Source organism: Falco peregrinus, chromosome 3 (genome assembly GCF_023634155.1).
Source record: "Falco peregrinus isolate bFalPer1 chromosome 3, bFalPer1.pri, whole genome shotgun sequence".
NCBI classification, from domain to species: Eukaryota; Metazoa; Chordata; class Aves; order Falconiformes; family Falconidae; genus Falco; species Falco peregrinus.
Genome location: NC_073723.1, coordinates 56,547,741 through 56,574,288, shown reverse-complemented (window position 1 = coordinate 56,574,288; position 26,548 = coordinate 56,547,741). Strand labels below are relative to the sequence as shown.

Genomic DNA, 26,548 nt, shown 5'->3' with positions numbered 1-26,548 from the left:
AATGAATTCAAGCCAAGTAACTAACTATACCTTAAAACTGAGGGGAAATACTTACAACTCTATTTGGATGACCTTAACTATGGAGTTAGCGATTGGTTTCTACATGTACCAAGCTCCTTGTACTAGTCTGCTCTAATTTGGGCTGAGCAGCATCATCTAAATTGAATTACAGAGCAAATGTGAATGCTAGCTACAAATAACTGCGACTGAACTATGAGCTGAAAACATTTAACCCTGAGGATTACAGAGGGAGGTTAAAAAAGACATTCCTCTACTAACTGATTTAATGTCGATATAAACAGCCCTCTCTCCCCGCTCCCAAAACAGTTTACAGAGGAGGCAGAAGATGACAAAACAAACGAAATTAAAAAAAAAAAAGTCGTCCAGCCACCAGATGGTGGACATTTTTTTTAAGCCCACACAGGCAATCAGCTCCAGAGAGGATGATGTTATCCACATTTTGAGTCCAGGACTAGTAATGGGAGAGCAACATGTCCTTCCTATTTCCTCTTCATTTTTTTTTTTGCTCATGCCTTCCCACCTCCTCTTTCTGCCAGGGGAGGGGAGAGGATTGGAGCTGAAGGCTCAGGAAGGGCCTCCGAAGCCTTGCTGGGCTGGGAGAAACGTGCTGCTTTTTCTCCTTCGGTTCCTAAACCACAGCCTCTTCTCCTTCCTCCCTTCCCGTCCCTTTTCAAAAGCACCCCAACCCCTGCCTCATCCTCTACCTTACTCTCAAAGGTCAGTTTACAATGCTGATTCTCCCTCCACTAAGAACACATGAGGACATGACAATCTCTTGGAACAGTTACAGGGACAACTCACACATATACCAACATCACCTTTTTGAATCTGATTTAAGAACCATGGATGTGTCCTATCTGGTTACATTTTACATTACAGCTTTACTTTGGAGGCTTCAGCCCCCTGGGTTATAAGAACCATTCGAAGAGTGGATTTGGAGTTTGGCATAAATGAGGGGGTGCAAATTTAGAGGCTAGGAAGGAAATACTAAAGCAGATTTGCCACTTCCAGAGAAGAGCTGCTATGCTGGCAGTACCATATCGTCTAGAGAAAGATTTGTGAAAGAAGTTTTCACCTCCTCAGTTGTGCCAAACACTGCATCAGTTGGTTTGGTTGCCAGGTTCTAAGAGTAAAGGGGCAATCCAATTAAATGATAATTACCAGAGTATAAAATTGGGTTGCTAATTGAAAGCAATAAAACTAATAAGTCACTTACTGTCTAATAGTTTTACCCTGAACAAAATGAAAGAAGTCTGGACTAGTTACTGTCACTTTCATTTAAAGTTCATTCCAACAATACCAACAAAGCCAATTACTGCAATGTTTCACACACATCAGACACACCACTGCAAAAGATCTGTTATTAAGCAGTTTCTGCAGGGGTTACATTTTCTATACTATCAAGTAGTTAAGGAAATGCCCATTTAGAGAAACAGCATCAGTATTTCACTCTCCTGAAGGAGGGGAAAGGACTGAAAATAAAATGGGACTTTCCATTCTTATTAAACAGCAAAGCAAAACCAGTAATTAATGTGCTATTTGCATTTTTTTTGCAGTATTGAATTAGATGCCTTTATGCTCTAATGCTCTGTTTTGATAAACTGGGTGGTTTAAATCTTTACATAACACTTATATTTCAATATTTAACAGCAAATTGAAAAAAAGTAAAAATGTATCTGACAAAACCCAGATGAAGCTTTTTTTCCACATCCCCTAAAAGCACAGTAGTATGACTGAACAAGCAACAACAAATACAGGCTTAAGACACCACACCTCCCTCAGAAAAGTCTTTTATGACTTTAAGGTTCCTCTGCCTTATCATAATGTAAAGCTATTCACAACTGTAGAAGGTATACTAGAAGTAAATTCCCCTTCTGGAAAATAAACAGCCAGCTTTACAGTAAGGTTCACTCTTCTGTGTACTTCCAGGCTTTCGAGTTGCCCAACACTTACTAGTACAGCAATTACACACTACTAGTAGGTAACAAAAAAAGTTTTTCATCTGTTACATAAGGAACATGACACTAGCCAGAAGCTAAGGAAAAAAGAAAACGTGTTTAAGTTTGTTGCCTGTAACTTTTGGGATGTTCAATTTTTTTTAAATGGGGGTTCATTGTGTTAAAGCATTAATTCAGTACTTGGGGTGGGAGACGAAAAACCAATAAAAAACTTTTGTCAGCAATACTGAGCTTGTGGGATGGACACACACACTCCAGAGGGCCAAGAGGCAGCTCTGCGAATCTGTACAGCCTAGTACTCCGTGAAGGGTAAGAGTTTACACCAGCAGCTCTCTGAAGGTAGCGGTCTGGAAATACTGTCTGTAACTATACTACGTCCTTAAGCACCAAAACAGCTCCACAGTGACAATGTGAGAACTCGGGGGGGGGGTGGGGGGGGTGGCTCTACAGCCACTATTTGACTGATTTCACCTCTAGAAAAGCAATGCTTGCAGAGTTACTACAACCTCCACGTACTCTCTTAAAAAAATACAGATATCACTGGAGAAAGAATCTTGTTTGAAATAAGCATACTGTTTATTATTTTTTTTTAAACACAAAGCAGCTTTAAGTGATACCACCCTTTTATCACCTTGTCTTTTATTATTGACAAGATATATTTCCTAAACCCTTGGAATAATTTAACTGTAAAGGCAGGATGCTTTGGTTTGGTTTTTTGTTGTCCAGGGGGTGGGGGGTGGTTTGATTTGTTGGGGTTTTTTCCCCCAGAACCACACACTCCTTTCTTCCAAGCTTAACAAGAAATATGCAGGCAGATCGGTACTATTTTCAAAGCATAAGTTTATTGAACAACATAATTGACCAACTGAGTCTCAGGTTTTACCAAAATTTAAGTAGATTGCTATTACGCATAATTTTGCCACACTCCATTTTTCATTCACAAGATTTGACTTATGATTAAATTCTGAGGTTAGTTATTCCATCTTCCCGGCCACTCCACCACCATTTCTGGAGATTAAACTTCAGCTTTATTCCTTCCCAAAGTTTTTTCTTCCCCGTCTTGTCTTACTTCACTGTCCCAACACAAACACAACTGCAAGATTGTAGAAGGACCTTCCAGACTAGTTTTAAAAATGCTTATTGACACAAAACCTTTAGGATCTATGTATAAAGCAGGAAGACAAGCATAAAACGACAAAGAAAACATTCTCTTTCAGAAGCATACGCATTTCAGTCTATTTAACTGGACACACACAGACCAACATTTTTCAGAGGAATATCATGAAGTTTGATTAGCTGAGTGCACGAAGTTGCACTAGCCAAGTTCTGCACTGTTTTAGACAGTGACAAATACTTATGTAAGGTTGTAAATATTACACCAAAATGATGCAGGTATCAGTGTATACACTGGATATAGCTCTGGAAATGCAGTCTGAGCACACTCAGGAAAGTATCAGAAGGGACATTTTATTGACAGCCTGCGTATGGCTGCACAGCTTGGGATACAGCTGTGGTTTCTGTACCTTTAGTAGTGGTGCCTGAGCTGAGAAAGAGACAGATGGCAATTCACATCATACTGGGTTCAGCTCCTCATCTTCCAGCTATGGAACAGCTGTCATCTTTTTGATCCCTGTCACTGGTCCCCACAATGCCAGTACCACCATCAGCATTGTAAGCTTTCCACTGAGCTCCACAGGGATAGTGCCACAGAGAGCTCTAGCAAGCCCAGCATGAGGCCAGCCAGGTTCCCGATCTTCAGCTGGTCAGTCTTCCTATCTCACCCCCTTGTAAGGAGTTATTCTGCACAAGAGCAATTATGGTTATCAATAAAGTTGGGCTTGTGCTTGCACTATCAGACAACAACAGTGAAGATCCATCTTGTTGTAATCTCTAAAGAGAATAATATTATTATGGTAAAACTTTAGGGTTTTAATTGCTGATGGAAACTATCTAGCTTTGTCTCACAGAAGTGTAAACACTCACTCATTAACCTTACAGCTATAGACACGGTTATAGTCTGATACACAGACCTACCAAGATTTCAGTATCTAGGTCAGTGCAACAATTCATTTTTTTTAAAAAAGAAACACTTCTCCACTGAAGAGTTTTGATATCCATGTTCTGGTAACTGGTTTCATTTCTGGTTTAACTGAAAGGGAATCTGATTCCAACAGCTTCCCATAAATATTTGAGTCCTTCAAGCTGCAAGCACTGAATTGCAAGTTTAAATGGTAAAATTATTTTAGCAGTTAGACCTTTATTTCTTTTTTCTAAAGGAATGCAATAAGCTATTTGAAGACACTTCTATTGTCCTTCCATGCTGTTAGAAATCCTGCTAAGCACAAGAACATGTTTTAAAAGTTAACTCCTTCAACTGCATATTACTAGCAGAAAGTTCACATGCCTATTTCGAAATATCAAAAAGCTTATCTGTGTGAACAGACACCAGGCCCATTTCTTTCTGTACCCTCAGCTTCCATCAAGCAGATGGGAGACCAGCGACACACACCAAAAAACTATTTTCCTCTTTTTTTTTTTTTCCTTCTTTTCTTAAAGCCTGAAGTCTTGAACTATATTGTCATAGCCTGTAACAAAGGCTTCCATCCTGAAGACATCTCAGTACAACACACAAAATACTTGCTTTGTTTGGTACTGGATGCTTTTTATTTATTAATGCCCAACAACAGTGGCACTTTTGTGGGGTAGGAAAGGGTCACACCACTGTATGCCCAGCTAATAAATCATCATCCCAGCAACATGCTATTGCAGCTGCAAGTAAATCCTAAAAACAGTACATAGCAAGCAAGGCATAGAACAAATACAGACACCTCAACAACATGTAGGGCTACCTGTCTTTAACATCAGAGTAGCAAATTAAAAGGCAGCATACCTTAGCTCTAGGTTCTCCTGGACTGAGAGAAAAAATTCTAAGACAGTCTTCACAACACTGCAAGGTGGTTTAGTTGAATTTCACTTTCAAAACCATTCAACTTCAGTGTTAGGAATCAGAATGCCCAAAATATGCAGACTTTCAAGTTGTAGGAAGGAAGAACCACCTCTTTCACATAGCAACCACCAGAGGATCTGAAGCCAGACTCTGCCGGAACGTCAGTACGCCGCGTACTGATTCTGCTCTGCAGTAAACTGAGTGCAGGAAAACAGCCTATGACACTACCTCAATGTCTCTGACCACTCAGAAGTGGGGTTGGTTTTCAAAATGAATGGCTTTGTCCAACTGCCACAGAAATTCCATCCTCCCAAAAACGTCACCGCTTATGGGATGTCTGCCACAAAGCACAGACACAAGGTGCAAGTTTTCAGTAGCAAGCTAAGGGCTAGTCTAACACCTGGCTGGAAATTAACATGTAACCAAGGGATGAGAAAAACACTGCTACAGTAGAATTGACAGTTTTCTGTAGGTATCTCCCGACATTAAGAAATGTAATCCTGCTTTCTGTGATGACGTAAATGTCAATCAAACCTCAGATTTGTTTCACACTGTATCTATTTATACGAAACTGTTAGTTTCCAGGGTCAGATACTCCAACAGGACATATTATCCTGCAAGACAGGACCTACAAAGCTCTGTGTTGTAACACATTACACTATGGAAAACTATTCACAGGAAGCACTGGGAATCCAAAGTGAGGATTCTTTCCCTTCTTCTATGACCTTCATACCAAATGAAAACCCCTCCCAAAACATCTGAGGCAATCAGCGCAAACCATAACTTCAGTGCAGTTTGATATGTATTCTATTTGTCTATTCTAACAGACAAGCTCACATTGCTGCAGTTTTGCTGTTAGTACAATACAGTCCCTATTGCTAGCGTCTCCTTACATAAACCAGTTCTTTGTGATGACCAGTTTAAACCAGTGCTGAGTAAATCTGTTATTCTATTACATTTAATGTAGAATGAGAACTACATAGTTTCAAGAAGTCTCAGGTCTGCCTCCATGTCTTGAACAAAACCTGCCTTTTCATTTCATCATGGAAGAAATGTAAAGACTTCGAGTATCTTCCACTAGGCATCTCTGTTTAGAAATTGAACAGATCTACGTATTTTGTTAGCTAACTTTGAAGCATGCTTCTGCAGCACTAATTCTACAGAATATGCTTCTATGAAAAAGTGCTTTTAGATTTTCCTACAATAGCTAAGTTGTTGCTTAAGCTGCTGAAGTGAAAACTGAAACCAGTTGCTCTCACATGGAGTTCTTATAGTTTTAACCACATCTGAAATTTAAGAGAGGAAGTTTTCCAGAAAGAAAATAAAAAGGCTTGATTTTTACTCATGGGACTAACTCCCACTAAGCACTCATCAGTACATGATGTTAATGTGTATCACCTGCTTTTTTCCTAACAATCCGTACCTTAAACAAAGGAACAAAAGTTTCCCTATGTTTCTTTGCAAGCACACCTCAGGTATTTGAAGCATTAGGGAAAGGAACAAGTGCTTTATGAATACTCCTATGACATGTCATAAAACTGCAAATGTGACACTGCTCACATTAAAGCAAAAACAAAGATGCAATCAGTTTCATGAACACATCGCTAGATTGCTAAAGCGTGTAAATATTTCATACAAAACTTTTGGAGTTCTCATCTGTTTACACACAGGCCTTTCCACACAGTCCCCCTGCTGACTCACCACTCCCCACCACCATCAACCACAAGAAACTTGTGATGAACATCTTAACATGCTGTAAGGCCTTGTATCAGAGCTCTTCATTTGCTGGAGTAAACTAGCTCTTGTCAACCTCATCATAGCCTTGGCTCACCCCAGGGCACAGAGGACTGATCCCAAGAGTCATGCTTTGCTTCAACCATTGTTTCTTGCTTAGGTTTTCTCTCTCTCTGTATTATAAACTTACCATTTACCTGGCTGCAGAAATCTATCAGATCTCCAGTTAAAAATAGAATAGTTAGATAGCACTTGCCAGTGACTTGAACTACTGTTAGTGCGACTACTGAAATGTAAAACAAGATGTTATCAGTTAATCAAGGAGGTAAGCTGAGCTCACTGACGACAAGTAAAGGGTTACTTACTGTATCACAAGACAGCATCAGTCTTCATCTCAGAAGTCTGGCCAGCTGACTACAGCTACAGCATCAGAGTACCACATCTTACTGAGATCATCAAATTGAAAAGCAAACAAAAAACTCAGAAGGCTAACGTAACATTTTGCTTTCTTTCAGATCCATATACAGGATACATCAGCACTAAAGTTCCTTTTTGTACAAAGGCTGAAAGACTACCATACATATCTATTTGAAGTCCTGGTAAATCTACTCACATCTCAAAGCCTATAGAAGAAATAAAAGGCTTCGTAAATCAAGTCATAAGACTCTGCCTTAATCATTCTCCAGATGAACACAAGGACTTATTGTTAGTCAACTACAAATGTTCACCTCAAAAGTTTAAGAGGAGGAGTTTAGCAGGGCAGATTTGAAAAGGACACATTTCATTCTTCTGAGTACAAAGTTATAATTTCTCTATATCTGACTGACTTAAATAATAAAATTCTGGTAATGAAGGACCACATATAATCATAAAACTTAAAAAGACAGTGGAACCACTGCCAGAAGCAAGAACCAAGCTATCATCCACACAAAAGAAATTCAGACTTTAGCAGGATCACACCAACACAGACAGACATCAAAGTAGCAACAGAACTGCTGTTCAAGAGGAGAGCTGGAGACGCTGAGAGCAGTCAGTACCCTTCTTGCAACATATAAGTCTATTCTAAAACTCCATGATTCAAGACTGCCTGGATTAACAGTTTCTAAACTATCCACATGCTAGGGACAAAGGCAAGTTTGCCTCCCACCTTTCCCTAAGACACTCACACTTCCTTCTCAACATGGACCTTGCTGCCTTCCTTCCCCTCTCCTGTTTCCACATTTGGCTATGTCAAAGTTTGTTTATTCAGAGGCTGATGAAGCACCGCAGTTTTAACCAGTGGGGAATGTTGTAGTTCTGAGCCAAGAACCTGTCTAGAAGCGCAAGAAAAAATTGCAAAGATTTCAGTTCTGGTTGCAGATTAGAAGGATGGTTATGGCTTAAAAGCTTCGGTTTAAGCTTTTTTTATCAGAGAAACTGCTTTCTTCAAAGTGATTCTGCACTGGTCAAGACTTCACAGAGTTTTTCCTGGTTTGTTTCTGAAGTAAGACTTAATGGCAATTTCAAGTCTTCTTCTTAGAGACTTCCTAAGTCTCTGCTTAGGTTTGAAAGCTGCAGAAGTTGCCAGTTTCCAGAGTGCATTCTGTCCCTACTCATGTTCCAGTATTATAATAATGATCAGTCAAGTATCAGCAGTTCAAACAAAAAGCCTTCTGATTTTGTTGTTTTCCATTAAGTATTGTTTCTATTCTGAGTAAAGCTGAAATTAAATATGGCTGCTATTCATGTTTGCCAATAGCTTATGCCAAAATAAGCTGAGACTGAATGACATCAGCAGCGATGTACATGTTTGGGAAGATTGTTTCAAGTTGCAGAGCTACACTATTACCAGAAAAAAAAAACATCTCTGCCATAGCGAGATTAAGCATCTACTTCTTCAGAGGAATGTGTCACAAGTAACCTTACCCAAACTAAGGGTCTCATTCACGCTGATATATTACACTAATGCCAACAGGACTAGAACAGTATATTGCTGTCTGTTTTCAGATCTAGTAAGGACTTTTCTGTGTCTTTTCCCTTTGAGAGACTCAAGACATCTTTGAAGTTAACTAGTCCCACAGACAGAGAGACCAGGCCTTAAGATGCAGGGGTTCTTAAAAACACACACAGGAAACATTTCCTTTTTATTCTTAAGGACTGTTTTGAAAAGAGATTTTAAGGCAGTTTTGCTCTAACTACTTCCTTTAAGTATTTTTTGGTATACACAACTGATTTCTTTGATCAAGCCCTTTGTATTCTCTCCCCCACACTTCTTCCCAGTTGGATCACAGCAAATGCATGTGTATTAATGTTTTATCTTTTGAAGCAACTGTCATGTTTTTGCTGTTTTTGTTGGCTCTTAGTGACTCAGAGTGAAACCAGCTTCCTATTAAAAAAATTAACACTTCTGAAGCTGGTTGTCTGTTCTTCAAGCTCCGTTATTGGGATCCTTGTTAATTATTCATGAAAAATAACTGACAAGTTTTATTAAAAAGCAACTCCAAAACAAACACGCAAGCTGTATAGTTGTTCTGCATTTATGGACAACTCAAATGTCTTATTTGCTAGTTTTTATTTCATTCTGGATGCTAACCAAACCAGTTAAAAATGAAAAAAGTTGAATGTCTACACAGGCCAGAAGTCAACGGTGAGTTTCACAATGCAGTGCTAGAGTTCTGATCTCCAAACAAAACCCACCTTGGAAAGCATTCTCACTTGCTGTTGCCCAGAACATGCTCTTCTCAACTTTCCAGTGTTAAAGAATCAGACTTCACAGAGACACACACATGCCAAAATCTCACCTATACTTCAGATTTTAGGAGGACTTGCAGCATTAAGGAGTTTGTCTCTTCTTAGGGGTAAGGACAGAACAGTGTCTCAGAGGAAAATTGTCCCTAAGCAGGCCACAGCCAGCAGACATCAGCTAAGCCCTGGGCAGGCTGATAAGATATTTCCTGAAATTAGAATATGTCATATGGAAGTTTGTCCAGCAGTTAGGCAGACAGATAACCATGCTTTGGGCTACTGAAATCCAAACAAAAAGTTCACCACCTCAGATCAAATTAGCAAAAATACATTTGCATACTGTGAATGAGATCTGAAATACTGCTGCTCTGTTCTTATTTTTGTTATAAATAATTGCTAGTCTCAAACCACTACCGTTATCCCTACTGGTATATTACAAGGAGACACAACAGAACACCCATCATTGCCATGCAGAACAACTAGATAATCCGAGCATTCAAATTCAGTGGAACAGATCTTCTCTCTTCATGAATGATCTCAACCACTTTTGCCCTTATCTAGTGGTGGCTAGGTTTTGGGGGGGGGTTTGCTTTGTTTTTTTTGGGGGGGATTGTTTTTGGTTTTACTTCCTCTCTTGCAAGAATGCAGTATATTACTCACTGCTACTCAGGCCCCCCTTGTGCAAAAAGTAACTAAAGATGAATTGAATAGGTAGAACAAGCCCACTTCTCCTGGAAATATATGCTTAACACTGTAGCAAAGCTATTTACTGATAAATCAGTTTATTACTCCCAGATAGGCAATCCAAGTAGCATCTACATTTCAGAGGAAGAAGTGGCCCTAGCTTAAACTTCTAGTAAGCTCTTTTATGAACTTCTCCAATAAAATCCACTGGCTTCTAAAATAAAACTAGAAGGTAGATTTGATAAAAGTCTAAGGAACACCAAGAGTTCTCCCCACGCCAAGCTGAAGCAGGATCTGACAGCCTGGCGTGACATATCTCTTTTTAGCATCAGTAAATTATACGTGGGAGCAAAGACAATAGTAAAAAAGCACTGACCATATGTTATCGCCTGATCTGTGGAACATGGTTCACTGAAATTGTCTAGAACTACTGGACAGGACTGCCTGGATGCAGTACTGCATGGATGCCTGAGGACTGTTCAGGCTAGAGAAGAGAAGGCTCAGGGTGGATGTCAATCTATATAAATACCTGAAGGGAAGGTGCAAAGACAACACAGCCAGGCTCCTCTCAGTGGTGCCCATTTACAGTCCCAGAGGCAATGGGCACAAACTGAAACACAGGAGGTTCCCTCTGAACATCAATAAACACTTTTTTTACTATGAGGGTGACTAAGCACTGGCACAGGTTGCCTAGAGAGGTTGTAAAGTACCCATCCTTGGATGTACTCAAAAGCCATCTGGACACAGTCCTGGGCAACCAGCTCTAGGTGGCCCTGTCTGAGCAGAGGGGTTGGACCAGAGGACCTCCAGAGGTCCCTGCCAAGCTCAACTATTTCCATTTTTTTTATCCTGTGAGATTACAGTTTAGCCCTTAGCCTGAAATGTGGTTTCAGATGGAAGAGAATACTGGTCAGATAAAACTAGATTTCTGCTATCCATAGGCACAGATGCAACTGTCCAAAGTTTCAAGACGTCTTAAAGGCTCAGCCAGCTCATTTTCATCTCAATTTGATTTGTCTGACCTTGCAGCAAAGTGTTTCACTGGAACAATAGACAATCCAATTTGCACGCACAGCACAGAATGTTTCCACAATTGATAATCTTGTGGGCATTTCCAGAAAGGTACCAGCTACTGACATATATGGATTATCACACTACCTAGAGGAGCTATACCATGATCTCGACAACTTAAGATTATTCCGCACCACAGTGGTAAAATGCCTGTGTATGGCTGTGCCCCGTTAGTTCATGCCTATCTGTTCAAACCCTACCCTCCAAGTTCCTGCAGATGTTTCCAGACAAGGCAAGAGTAGTTTTCTTTTCCCTACCCTTTCTCCCACTATAGCTTTTGACTCAAAAAATAGCAACACTATTAAATTATGAGATTAATAGGAAACTGTATTTCTAGTCACGGGCCAAATATCTGAATGAGCTTATGTTGTGGAAGCAGCGTAGTTTTGTCAGCAGAAAACTCCCGCTGCCAGATGAAAAAGTTTACAGTCTGCTTCTGCGACAAAACTATTCTCTTCTAAACTAAGGAACACCCCTATGGTATGATGTACACTGCAGACTTCCTTCAAATAGGCATGCTTTAAAGCCATTCTCAAAATCTCCTAGTGTACCCATGGATCCAAGAGTTACCACACTGATGTCCAAGTTTTAAAATTAATAATGTAGCAGTGACAAGCATTAGAGGAGGGAAAACATTCCTATTCAAAACCACTGATAAGTCTACATTTACCTTACAAGCGGCTTAACATCGAGCTATGCAAACAGAGTAAGCGCATCACAGGTGTCAATTCCCAAATGCATTCCATGAAGATGACATACTCAGATGAGGGTTATTCTTACATCAGAACTGGACATCCTCTTATACTGGACTCTTCAGGATATTCACAACAAATGGATATGCTTTATTCATAAGAGGCCTTCTATCTTACCACTCCACTCCTCTGCAGCAACATTCAGCTCAGCTTTTTACTATAAATGGAGCATCATTTGTTTTGTGCGTGCTGATCAACTATCCTTATAGGATTATCACAGGCCTGCATTTCCCCCATTTGTACATAACACTGAATACATTTAAAGTATATTATTGTTGCATTTAAAAGGGGGTGATGTTAAGAACCATACAAGCACTCTGGAGAAAGAGGTTACTAGCGTTCCTTGATGACCAGGCCTGGCATGTACCTTCAAGGAAAACTGTAATATTAGTGATTAATTTTCAGTACAAATACTTTCTAAGCACAGCCCATTTACTAATTCTGGTGATAACCTCAGTGACTCAGCAGCCAGCATTACACTGATGCATTTCTTTACGGGACAGCACAACAAGCAGAGATAACACGGTCCTGAATATTAATATTAAAACAAAAAAGCTTTTAAAGTCACTGGCTGCGTGGAGGAGAGATAGAGGCCATCAAGTACATGTTCGGTTCATGAGATTAAAAATCAGACAAGAGGTCAAATTCCACAATGGCTTACCTCTATTACAAAATGGTATCAGCTCTGAAGAGTTATTCAATAAACAAAGTAAAAAAAAATAGTTTTGGATGAAAAGCCCTGACTGTGGCCAAGTGAAGTGGAAAAAAAAAAATAGATAACACACCCTCATACTAGTACTGTCTAAACAGGAGATCATCCATTTTATTCTTCATAGCTAGAAGACCCCTATATTTCATGTAACCAGAAGTGACTAAAATACAACAACTAAAAAGACAGCAAAGAACAGCAGAGAAGTAAGTTTAGATTGAGTCAACATGCTTTATTCAAGGAAAGGCTAACACAACTGCACATGGACAGCCTACTAAGCCATAAAGGCAATAGATCTGAAGTCATTGACATTTAAGGAAGTCAAATAAAACACACCAAAAATCCCACCACATGGTGAATTTAAGATGATTTGACAACAGCTCGGTCAAGCCTTAAGTTACTTTTGCTACTCAGAGACAATGCATTAAATAACATCATACAAAATGTATGGGTAAAAAAAAATTAAATAACTTATCTCCCTCAAAAGCAAGTGTTAATATCCAATACTGGACAGACTAAATGAAGTTTGTTTTACATGTGTAGACATAATTTTTTTAATTATTATTCTAAGAAACTAGCTTTTAACAGCTTTACAAGGAAAAACGGCATTCTAAAACCCCTAAGTTTAAAAAAAGAAAGGTCAAGAAGGAAAAATATATCTCCAGTGAATTAGTAAATGTGTGTGACTGCAGTTACAGAGCTCAGCATTCTGATGTTTTATGCAGCTGGGAGACAGACCGCTCAGCCAAACTGCCGCTGCAGTCATGTATCTCAGACACTAGCATGCAAAAATCCCTGCGAACAAAGTTAACAAGTATGGTGCTATGTGCAGAGGTTCAGCCTTAAATCCTGGGTTTTGCTGCTTCAGTTTTTTCCTGAAGTGTTAACAGTGACACTTAAGTGACAATACACTGGCTGTCTGGGAGCTAGCGAATTTTAGAACTCTGCTGTTCATCCATTCTTACAAAACACATCAGATAGATATTAAGCAAGAACACTGAAAACGTCCTGATCAGCTTTGCATGCCATTATGAAATCACAATGAAACTAGAAGAATAAAAGTATGTACCCTTCCCACTCCAATTTGTTTTCCAAGCATGAAGAAAAAAAAAAAAAAAAAAAAGAGAGCAATACCTTCATAGCAGTAAGTAGCAAAAGAAAATTTCCACATTATGTATTTTTTTGTTCCTCTATTAGCTTAGAGACAGCAGCACTGTTTTTCAAATAGTAATTCTGTTTTCTATTAACATAATTTTTATCTGAGAAGCTTACTATAACAAGTACTATTCTATTAAACTTGGTTGCTGCTTGATCTTTCCCCCCTGCAGCCTCATCTAAGCCCCTTTTCTCCGTGTTTTTGCATTAAAAAGTAAAATCCCCCAACAAGTTGTAGACAACCTCAGAAGTAAACCTCAGAATGGGAGCTGCAGAAACACAGTGAGAAGGAGTCTCATTTCAAACTAATATGTTTTTACACTCTGTTTCCCCAGAGGCCCATAAATGGATTCCAAGTTAGTTTACATAAGGCTGCTTAACAACTGCCAAGAAAAAAAACACACCTACAAGCCAAGCTTTGAAAAGTATTAATCCACTCTGGAAAGTGCAAGAACAGGTTAGCAGTGTGATTCAAATTGGGCAATACAGTACTGAGTGGAGAATGCCTTCAGACAAGTTGTGTGACCAGCTTTCATGTAGGCTTGTAGAGCTCCAAGTCAGCAGCAGTTTCACTGTTGCTAGATATTAGCACATAACTTCGAATATAATCTACTGGCAACCATATCACCAGCTACAAGGAAAACTGTTAACTTCTGAAGTACACACTCTTAAGGAAAAAAAAATAACAATAACACAAAAACCAAACCCCAAAAGTTGGGACCCTGCTGTGCTAAAAAGACCAGTAGCATTCATCTTTTGCCCTACAGTAACATCCAAGTGTCATTGTGTCAGCCAGGACCGTCTACCGTTCAGAAGCCTTCTGTATACAGCACTTAACCAAGGATCTTATTGACTGCTTCAAAATTTAAGTATTCTGTCAACACACAATACCCTTTAATAAAAGAAAAGCAGTAATACTTACTTATTTTTCCCCTGAATGGAATCCCAGTACTTGTTATTTTAACAAGCTTCTGTCTAAGCTGCTGCTTAGCTTCTCTGCCCACTCTGGTGACCTATTCAGTCTTGGCTGCTCTAGGAAAGTCTTTCAAAAAAAGTTATGTTCTTTAACTCCCCTATTTCCTAGACACTTTGGACTCACTAAACTGCTTCCTTTACATAGTGCTGATAAGGACAGTGTCTTCACAGACATGTAGTTCGTTTTCTATCTGCAAGCCTGCAGTACAGTGGCAGAAAGAAAATGCTTCCAGAGCAAGAACACTATGCCATCTGCAAACATTTAATTATCAAGTTCTTCTGATTTGAATAGCTTCTCTTTAGAGCTTTAGTACATATGAAAGACACATGCATATACAGCACCCAAAAATGAGCACAGCAAGAATCATCAAGGCATGACTAGACCTGCCACCATTCTAGTAGGAGAAACCACCTGCCAAATGATTTTCCTGTCGGTAGCTTTGTTCTCCCACATGCCATGCATATACATGACCCGTAACGCATTATATTTCATGCTCTTCTGTGTAAGGGAAAAATACCAATCTTTACCTGGGCACCTGTTTGAGCACAGAGAACCTTCCAATGAACTTGTTACTTTCAAACAAGATTAAAGGTGCACTAGGTATTTCTAGGACACTTCTACTCATTTGGAGGGGAGGGGAAGAAATAGGGACAAGTCAGAAATGCATACAGCCAGCACAGGTTTTCTTGGTGCAGACACACTTTTAGTTTCTCAACAATTATCAATGATGAGTGCAATTATCAGCTGTTGGAAAACACTCTCCTTTCCCCAAGTTTGCAAGTTGAACAGTGTTTCAGTTGTTTGGGGCATTGCCTACAGGCCTTGACACACTGAGGTCTCACCTTGATTTCCACTATTTCAAGCAAGAGCTGCAGAACAGAATTGACAACAGAATTGCTCTGTTGTGCTCCAATGATTGAAAGAAAGCAAAAAAAAAATTAAAACCCAACACCAAAAAACAACCAGAAAAGGCTGTCATCTGTTTCTAAGCTCAAGGAGAAAAGAGCAGAGAAACACAGGTACTGGTGCCATGATTGAGGGGCTAAAGACTCTATGGTTCTAGGTCTAGTACAACAGTCAGCCATGACACCATCCCCAGACCTAACTTTGAAATCACAAAATTAACCTCTTTCTTAGCTTCCCTGATTTTGAGTCCCTCATCCCTCTTCATCTCTCCCTCCCACACACCGAAGGCTCCCTAGACCTTACAGAGATTAGCATAGCTGACTGCATTACCAGGTGGCAGAAAAAAGGACTGCTGATGGACTCCAGGATTTTTCTAGACAGATTTGCCCAGGGTGCCCATATCAATAGTTTTCCCTTGACTGCAGGGTGTCATCACTGCTCCCCTCACCTCCACATGGAAACGTAACAAAAAGTCTTATTAAGGAGTCACCTGGACACAGTTTACAGGCACCTTCTTCATTCACAATCCAGTAAGGTAGTAGGTCTAAGTTTAACAGCCACACATGTCTCCCAGACCACAAACCAGACACATATTAAAAGACAATTATTTGTATCCCAAAGAGCATGCATGCATTCATTCACAAGAACACACACAGCCACATCTAACCCTCGGACATTCAATTACATTTCCAAAAATTATGAAACAAATTAAGGCAGTACACCGAACTCCTAGAGATTAATATTTGCTAGTTGAACTGCATGCATTTTTTTATTTATAGTACATCAGTTATATATGCAAGAGATAATCTCTACCATGGCGTAACCTAACTAAACTCAAGGACTATGACCCACAGCATTTTGACCTTAAAGTTTCTCTAAAAGTGACAAGCTTAATTTGTTACGACAGATTCCCTAGTTGAGTATAGAACCCATTTAAAACAAGAAATGAAGAAACCTTTCCTGAATCCCTTGTCTCATTTGCTGAGGTTTTTCATCAGCTTGTAAACAAATGCCCTTTTCAAAAACACACACACCCCCCACAAAAAAAAAAAAAAGGAAGGAATGACACTAGCTACAAAGTAAGAAGATCAAACAGACTACAAATGAAGTCAGTTTACAATTGTTATTTGTTCTAAACTCATGCAATGTGAGCTTTTAATTTACTGTTAAATATAACCTTTGATAGTAAAAGTGAAACTTAGAAGAGTCAGTATACTCATCAGCATGCTTTATCTAGCATTAGTTAATGAAGAAGCAAGTTTAAAATAAAAATAAAGCTGATTCCTTTAAAGAGTACCTTTCATACAGCTTCAGTGCTGGCAGCTCAAGTACTGGAGATAAATGTCAAACTCAGCCAGAAAATCTAGCAGAGATAATAGCGTGCAAGAAACCTTGTGTTAAACTTCTCCTACAACTATATAAAAATACTAAAATCCAACTGCTCTTGGAATGCAGGTTCTGGTATCTGCTAGACATAGTACAAGGGAAGTCCTGGTTTGCAACAATACTTACTAACCTTGTGCCAAAGTCACTGCAGAAAACGTTTCGAGTGGTACTATCTCCGACACAAACGCCTCAATAAATGTTCACATTAAAGCAATCGAATTATCTTCCTTTTTCCCCCTCACATGTTTTAACTGTTCGGCAAGAAGTATCTGCGCTCATCTCCGCCTGACTCTGAAGGGTTCATCCCAATGTCAAGAGAAAAAGCCACCCAACCACACGGAAATGCCAAACCCGGTCCCCCGCGCGCAGCACCTACCGCGGACCCGGAGTCGTGCGGCGGCAGCAGCGGCGGGAGGTGCCGGGGCGCGCAGCGCGGCGGGCGGCCCCTTCACCTTGCACCAGGGCGCGCAGCGCGGCGCGGCGCAGGGCAGGGCCGGGCAGGGCGGGGGGTGGCGCCCGCCGCGCAGCCCGCGCCCCGCCAGGGCCGGCGGGTCCCGCCGAGCGCGGGGCACGGAGAAGGGGCGGAGGAGGCCGACCCGAAATAGCGGGGCGGGCCCGCTCCCAGCCCGGCTAAAAATGGCCCGACAGGCCGAGCGCTGCCGCCCCGCCCCGCCGCCGGGGCCGGGCCATCCGCCCGCCGCTCATGGGCCGCGGCGAGTCCCGCAGCCCGCCGGGCCGCCCCGCACGGAGCCCCGCCGCAGTGGCCTATTTTTGGAAGCGCCGTCGCCGCTCCCCTCTGCGGCGTCGCAGCAGCTCCCGCCGAGCGGGGCGGCGAGGTCACGCCTTCTCCGGCACGGGTGGCGGCCAGCACGGCGCTGCGGGGACCCCGCTCCCGCAGCCGTCACCGCAGCGGGCCACAGCGCCCGCCCCCGGGCGAGGAACCCGGCCGCGCTGTCCCGCAGCCGCTCGCAAGCGTCCCCGCCGCCGCCGCGGACAGCGGCGCTGGGGGAAGGAGCGGCACCGGACAGATGGAGCGTTCCCCGGTCACGCTCATGCACCATTTCTAAGGCAAGCGGAGGAGGCTGGAGCTCGCCGTCTTTTTTTTTCCTCTTTAGTGCTGCATTAGCAGTTCCATTTGCAGGCTGCACGCTTACGCTACAATTTACACAGCGCAGCAATGCGCAATGCTAAACAAAGAAGTTTTCTCTAAAAGACAAAGCATGTTCGCTGGGGTTATCCTTACGGAAACTAGCAGCCCAGCCTCCCCTCATTAGTCAAACAGTGGCTTCTGGTATGCTGACAATCTAAGTTAGAGGGAAAAGAATTCTCCTTAAAGTGGCAAGATAAAAAAGGTACCAAGAAGCTTGAGAAAATGTTCGTCCTAGAGGGAACCAGATTTCACGGGACACATACACTACAACTGAAAGGTCTCACGGAGCAATTAATTCCTCTCTACTCACAGGAAGCCCCCGTAAGACAAGCTGCAGTCAAACAGTTGCCTGGAGACAACAGGACAGGCAGGAAAGAAGCTTTTCGACAACAGTTGCAGAGTTATCCTTCCTGAAGGTCATTCAGCAGTTTCAAGTCGACAGCAGCCAATTATTGCCAGAGCATTCACGGAAGTTGGTCCCAAACATTGACAACACCTAAGCCTTAACTTCATTATTGAGGATCATGATCAGAAGAGAAACAAACACTAAAGATATATATATTTTTTTTAGAGTACTTTACACAAGTGTTTTTATATTAGAGTTTGATACTTATCAACTTGGAAGGAATATTAAAGCATTTAATTGGGGTCCTATCACTTGTCAATACAGAACCCAATATATTGTTTTTGTGATGCCAGCAGAACTGCAGCCTAGAAATCAACACTGAATGGCAAAAAACAGGGCCTTTTCTTACAATGGACAACAAACCCAAATGCTGTGGGTTCAATAACAGTAATGCTCAAGGAACATAACTTTTTGGAAAGGTTCAAGTCTTAGGAAGAGATTGCTGCTGTAATTTCCCTCATGAGGTTATGGCATCTTTAAAAGCCTATATTACATTCTGGAATTGCAATAGTTTTAAGTTTAAAAATATCAAGACGCAAAACTCTCCACAATCACATTGCCTTGTCATGACCAACTGATCTCACTAGCTATGGTGGAAATTTGAGTTCACACCTCAGCCTATCCCTCTGTGCTGAAACCTAGTGCTTCCAGATTAAAATAAGGCCTCTACAACACCTACTGAGACTGTTCAAGTTCAAGTAAGGTGAAATTACAATTTCACCATATGTTTTGCCATACTCTACTCTGGAAAGCTATTTTAGTCTGGCTTGAAGCAAGATGCCAACACAGTTAAGGAATACTAACTAACACTATACACCCACTGTTGTAACAATTTCCCCCTCATCCACAAATGGAACTGTCAACTTTAATATTAGATTTTCTTAAAGAAAAAAACCCTCACTGTAAAAAAGCAATGCTTGTCCCACTCTGCCAGAGTTTGACTCAAGCAAGTCTAGAAGACTCGTGACTGAAGACAAGAAGAATTGGAAAGGAATGAGGGGGGAAAAAAATGTATCTTAAACCAGCCCTAGACAATGGAGCCAGTGTTTGCAGCTCACTGTTAAAGAACTGGAAGACTAACAGCACCAACACAAACCTCATTTTGAAACAGCGTACTGACGACAACAGAAGCCTAACTAAGCGATTACTGTTACTACAATACAGGAAGACAAGTTTATTCCACGGACTAAGGTATCTTTAAGAGGGGAGAGAAACACCAGATATCCTACCCCATAAATTAATCAGTTTGACATACATTCGCAAATTGAAGCATTTGCATGATGTTTAACACCATACATTTGTCACTGGGAAAGCCAAGTTCAATAGATAGCATTTGCACACCCACCAAGCACATGGTCTGAAAAACAAATTCAGAAGCAGTATTGTTCAACAATTCAGTTAGCCAGTACAAGAAAAAAAAAAATCTCAACATTTTAACCTTCAAATCAGCAAAGCAACTGCCTTATTGAATTCAAGCATTCAGTTTGAACCTTAGAAGCAGTAGTTTGTAAGAAAAATCTGTGTCTCTTCTGAACACTCAATAGTAAGATATCCTTTTGTAGAGGAACTTAGCTACTCTTTCTTTAAAAGCATGAGTTTTCATCACATTCAGCATGCAAAAGGACAGCTTACCAACAATATGAAGATCTATGTGTTTGCGCATTTATTTTTGTAACAGGTAAGCAGGGAACTAGCAAAATATACTAAGCCATTCAACCCTTTATAGACTCATGCAGCACAATACATACCCCTTCTTGCTTTGCAAATAGGTTGAGGCAGTCAGCCAGGGCCTCACATGTTTCCTGGGATACTTCAGAGACCACATCAACTTTTTGCAGGAGGGGAGAAGATATTCCTGAAAGCACAAAAGATTAGTAGCATTAGGGGGACACTGTAAATTGCAGGATTCTTTTAATTATTTTTTTCCTCCAAGTAATACAGGCATAACATTCATATCCTACAGGAAGGCTGGTGAACTGCAAGATCTGTGTGAGGAAACGGCAAGGAAAAGTAGCACCGAGGGAACATAAGTTCTTTCTTTTGCATTCTTTCCCTAGTACTGGTATAAATGGCACATGAATGGATCAAGTTTCTCTTTCAGCATGGCTTAGAAAACAGAGGTAGTAAGCTATGACAGCAACACACTGGAAAGTTACTAGCAACAATCTCCTTTTAACCACTTTCTAGATCTAAGAGCCTCAGAATTGCCAGCTGACAGAATTCAAATACAAAGGAAACTGCACTGGTTTAATGTAAGTGAGAAATGTAGCTCCTTTTGCCTTCTGCCACGGTATTACATAGAACAGAAAAAATTTTCCACAGTGCAGCTGGAGATTTAGGTTTGAAAAAATAGATGGAGACTTACAAGTGCACTGATCAATAAAAGGGGAAGGAAATCTTATTTTAGTGGACTCATCTTCTGGATAAGTAGCACTGCTTGCAGGGCAACAGTACCTCACATCCTGCCTTCTGTGACCATTTATAGCAGCAGCTACATGCCTAGAACCAGCAGAAAACCATGATAACCCAATCAGCCAGTAGAAGTTATTTAATATTTGAGTTCATCTTTGAAGATTTATGATGTGCAGCAACTCCTCAGAAGTCATGCAAACTATTCTCTCAGGAAGCATACTTGTTACAATTAAAATAAGGGTTCATTTAGAGGCCACAGACTCCAGGATCAGTTGACACCATTTAGTAACACAGGTGCTTCAAGTTGATGTCATAACAATATAGACTAAGTAGTCTGGCAGTGACAGTTCTTGAATATTTTGCAACTTATACTGCTCATGCAGGACAAGATACAGTACATATCCACACACTAATTGGTGTCTGATACCACATCTCACTACTGACTTAGGAATTAGGAGTCTCTACTTAGAGCAGCTATCAAGAACAGCTAGCACCTCTAGAAGAAGGGGCAGCACAGTGAGTCAGTACAGGTCCTAAGGTAGCCTTTTTTATTACTCAAAAGCTTTTAGGAGATGTTCCACATGGAAGAACATTTAACTCGAAATCTGCATTCTTCTGGAGCCAGGGGAGTCAAATACTTTAAAGATACCACATCAACCTAATGTGAGAACTGGGAGAGCTGCAGCAGTTCTCTCTGTTAAGACCCACAGAAGTTGCACATGAATGTGGAAACAGTTCACTGACCTGTCAAGTCACAAACATTCATTAGGATGAAAACAGGAACTTATGCCTGCTATTGGCCAAGACTAGCGGTTTCTAGGAAAGAGACAGTATCTGGTTTTGCTTTACTATGGGTTTTGGTTACTCAAGCTGTGTATTTCTTGAGAGTAGTGAGTATCCTCACTAGTTCTTCAGGTCAGCAATATGGGGTCAGAGAAGCTGCCCCTACATCTACCCAAGAGAAATTTTTCCACCTCATACTAATTTTCAAACTGCTTTTTTTGTGACTAATTCAGATTTTATTGTATTATTAATTACAAAGGCTTCCCAATAAAACACTCATATGTATTATAAAACCTTACTTTTCTTTATGAAATAAAAATTCGGTAAGAATTCAGTTAGTGCAAGATATGTTAACATCATGCAGTAACTTACACAGTAGCATATGGAGAAAAAGCTGGGGTTAGACTCCTTTTGGGAGGCCACAGGGATGGAAAAGGAAGAATTTTTTTCCACCTGAAACTTGTTCTGTTACAGACTAGGATTTGTACAGATAAACAACTTGTTGTCTAGTTTGAGCTTCATAAATTTTAGTCACAATATGTAACTAGGACTCATGTTCACAAGGAACAACAGTTACATACTCTTACAGAACTCCTTAGTTTAGTACATGAGCAACTTGTGTACATGTTTCAGACATTAAATGAAACCGGTTCTAAACTCTTAACAGCCTGATGCCTGTGCTATTTTTTGGCAGTTATGCTTCAAAAATCCAGGTACACATCGAGATTTATTATATAGAAATGAAGCCCAAGAAGTTCAAATCTGGCATAAAACTCACAGAAGTCTGTGGAATATATTCCATCACACCATGGCTCCAGTTCCTTGTATAGTTTTGTGATTTCACTTCACATCCTGTCTATCATGCCTCAGCTTTCATTGTATTTCTACTCACTACAAGTTTTTTTTTTTGAGTAAGACAGCTAGCTCTTTGTAGCTGTCAGGGGACACTTATGCTCTGCAATAAGCTACCAACTATAGATTCTTTTTAAACCTTCAAAGCAAACCCCTATGTGATAGTACTCAGTAAGCACTGTATCTAATGGCAGTTTCACATTTGCAGCCACAGAAAGCTGCTTTCAATAAATGTACTTATTAGTCATTTCTCCAAATCTGAAATCTTAGTTCTTAGCAGTTACTATAATGTTACTTTATTTGAAGCTTTTTCAATGAGGAAGAGAATCCTATATTTTCAAGCTCCTGAAAATTTAATTTCAGATTAAAGCACATGCTGCTTAAAAGAAAATAGTTGCCTGCTAACAAACTGCATTTTAGAAGAATAAGTTTTACCTTTTGCAGCATCCAAAGATTTAACCATTGCAAGGAAATCCGAAATCTCTTTACTGAGTCTTTGTTGGCATGCTTGTGCTTTCTGAAAGACAGCAAGGATAGCTAGTTCAGAAATGCCTTGTTCCGAGGGAAGTGTATGTTTATTCTCCATCAACTATATTGAAATGTTTAAATTTGGAGAGCATTAAAACTTAACAAAGATTCCCAGTGACAGATACATTAAATCTGAAAAAAATTACCTGAAGTCCCTCTAAAGTCACAGAAGCAAACAGAAGATTTATGCACATTATATGGCTGACCAGCTTTTGTTTAAATTAGCATAGCAAACCAAACACCAAAGGATGTTGGATGTACCACTTTTGCATTTCCTCCCCTTTTTTATTAAAAAGTTTGAAAACCCAGAAGAGCCAATGCTTGTTCTTTGACAAACCTGAGGCCAAAAGTAAGCAAATGCATAGGTTAACTGATGTACAGCAAGTACAGTGACATGCAGGAATACACCCCAAGATCCTATTCCAAGCCTGCATTTGAACTTGGAGACAGTTATCTATTAGATAATACCATCTTCTTCCATAGGCTGCTGGGAACTGCCAGCACCAGCTACCTCCCGTCTCTGTTCTGCCACGAACCACTTCAAGTTCTTGTACCAAAAGGTATGGTACAAGCCACTTGGAGTTCAGTCTCATGAAGATTTTTGCATGGCAGTGTCAACTTTTCCTTAGAGTAAAAGCTTTTAGAAGTATACGTGTGGCAAAAAGCAAGAAACAGACTGAATGCTCTAATTATCAAGGAAGACTCATTTCCATTGCAGGTCTCTGCGATCACTGTACAACACATCTAACGTGACCTGAGGTTCATTTCTAAGCCATTCCATTGCCTGCTTTATAGAGGTAGAGATCGCTGAAGGGTATTTTTGTTATCCCGCAGTTTTGGTGTCACCAAATAGAGTACACAAGGCTCCCTCTCCTGGCTGAAAATCTCAAGCAACTGTCTACCTTGCAGTAAGTGCTGGTAAAACTGAAAACCACAGCCCTTTAGCTGTAGATTAACATAATTTTACACATAGTCCGAACAGGAGTACATGACAGTAAGCAGTACAAATACAAGCAGCACTTATGCATCCATGGGACAAAAGAATCATTAATTTTAGCTGAAAGTACACTAAAGCATTTCAACACACAACAATACTAAACTGCAACAGCCTAGATGCACGAGCCAAGTATGTACTTGAGACATACTTTCAAAGTATCCTGTAGATCTGTAACAGATACTGTATCATCTTCCTCATCATCACTACTCAACTGTTCTTGTGTGCAGTAATGAGTGCTATAAGCAGAGTGGTCTTCTATTGCTTCCAGCCAACTCTGAACAAAAAAACCCAGAGTTAATACACATTTGAAAGGTCATCCCCAGAAGGCAACAGCATACATGCAAAAGAAAAAATCAAAATTTTCGATTGATGTGAGATATTAATTAGTAACATGAGACATCTTAATAAGCAGAAAATAAGATTATTAAAAATGGTTACCTGTATTGAAGATGAGATACTCTGTGGTCAGACTGTCACAGACTTATCTGATTAAACTTTAAGCACAAACATAACCCACCCCTCAGCCTACCCAAAGTCACACAGAAAAAAGTTGCACCAATTAAGAAAAGACTGTAGGGAATGTGTTCTGCATCTTTGGTTTTCCATTCAGACAGCAAGATCCCTGTGACAAAGTCTGCTGCCTTATGTGTGACAAACTGTTTACAAAACCGGAAGCGCTATCATAATTAAGAGGTAGATTATTTTCTTGTTCATTACATCAGAGTGGCAGAGTTTGGCAGGGACCTCTGGAGGTCATCTGGGCCAGCCCCCACCCCCACTCGCCCGCTTCAAGCGGGGCCACCTAGAGCTGGTTGTCCAGGACCGCATCCAGATGGCTTTTGAATATCTTCAAGAATAGAGACTCTACAGCACCTCTGGGCAACCTGTGTCAGTGCTCGGTCACCCTCACATTTTTTCTTATGTTCAGAGGGAATGTCCTGTGTTTCAGTTTGTGCCCATCGCCTCTGGTCCTGTCACCAGGCAACACTGGAAAGGGCCTGGCTCCATCCCTCTTTGCACCCTCCCTTCAGGTATTTACATATATTGATAAGATACCCCAGAGCCTCTCTCCTCTAGGCTCAGCAATCCCAGCACTGCCAGCCTTTCCTAGTATTAGAGATGCTCTTGTCCCTGTAATCATCTTAGTGGGGAGCCCAGAACTGGACGCAGTACTCCAGTTGCCTCCACCACTACTTCATCATGTTAGTACAGTTACAGAAGCACAATAGTAAATACACTACAAATAACCCTAAAAAAAAAAAGTTATGCTCTTGTTTCAGGCCCATCTTTTAAGAAAATATAATTAAGTCATCTAGGAGGATGGCTAAGAGTAGAACGTACCATTAAACACTTTTGTTTAGGATAACAAACGATGAAAGAAAGTGCAACAGAAGGAAGTTGCAATAGAAATTTACCACATGGAAAAGAAAAAGAGGTACTTAGACTAAGAACATAATACAGGCACAGACCTGGAAAACAGGGTGGCAATAATTCTAAAAAACAGAATGACAATCTGTCCATTTTTGCTATTTAGTCCATAGTCATGCTACAAGATTCAGTATCTGCACTTACGTTACCAAGTCCTGGTGATCAAGATACTGAACCCACTGCTAATGCATTCACAGCAAGTAGTACGCAAATTATTCATTACGGAAATTAGATTTTAAAGTCTTTGATGGAGAGTCATTATTACCTCTCTAGTCTGAGAAGGAAGGCTATTTTTAGGAATCTTGAAACGATGAACAGTGTCATCAAAACATCTGACAGAAAAGAAGCAACTGTCTGTAGATTTTACCTAAAGCATTGTGGAGAAAACACAAAATTAGTATAATGAATTAGTAAGAAAAGAGAACACTTAGGAGTAACCAAGGAGGAGAATTACTTCCAAATCACATGGTTTTGCTTCAGTTTTGACACAAAATAACTATTGTTTACAAAACCTGGTCAGAACAGTTTTGCAAAGTATGCTGTCTTGCATTTTACATCTTGAATGAGAATACAGAGGTTATGTCAAAATACTACATTTGCACCACTTGATTCAGGCAAAAATCACAGCAATGGTGCAAGACCACCAATATTAAGGAATTTGTAGATACGGGAAAGTAAGAGTGACTTTTCATGTATTAAGCGTATATATAACTGTAGTTTAAAAGAACTTGTTGTGCCAATCCACTAGGACAGGTTTACTTCTAAAACAAAAAGTATTGAAATGATTCTAAATGCATTTTCCTTACACACTTCATCTTCCTTTGTATTATAAATGACACCTGGCCTGTTTTTCTTCTGTCCTCTGTTCACCCCTTCCAAAAGGAATACCCACAAGCATAATAGAATTTAAGAAAGTTTTCAAAAAATCACCTTCAGAATTGATCATCTCTGCAACTTGAGATCAGCTTA

At 40.4% G+C, this 26,548-nt stretch overlaps 1 protein-coding gene across 4 annotated transcripts in view; it reads right to left on the bottom strand.

Annotated features, from left to right (window-relative positions):
• Window positions 1–26,548, bottom strand: part of OSBPL1A (oxysterol binding protein like 1A) — a 78,479-nt gene that overhangs the window by 30,719 nt on the left and 21,212 nt on the right. For all 4 annotated transcript variants that reach the window (XM_055798364.1, XM_055798366.1, XM_055798365.1 and 1 more), the window contains 4 exons: window positions 25,845–25,946; window positions 24,300–24,425; window positions 23,062–23,143; window positions 20,328–20,434 (listed from right to left, as the gene is read on the bottom strand). In XM_055798364.1, the coding sequence (XP_055654339.1) occupies window positions 20,328–20,434; window positions 23,062–23,143; window positions 24,300–24,425; window positions 25,845–25,946 (417 nt within the window). The remainder of the gene's footprint in view (window positions 1–20,327; window positions 20,435–23,061; window positions 23,144–24,299; window positions 24,426–25,844; window positions 25,947–26,548) is intronic.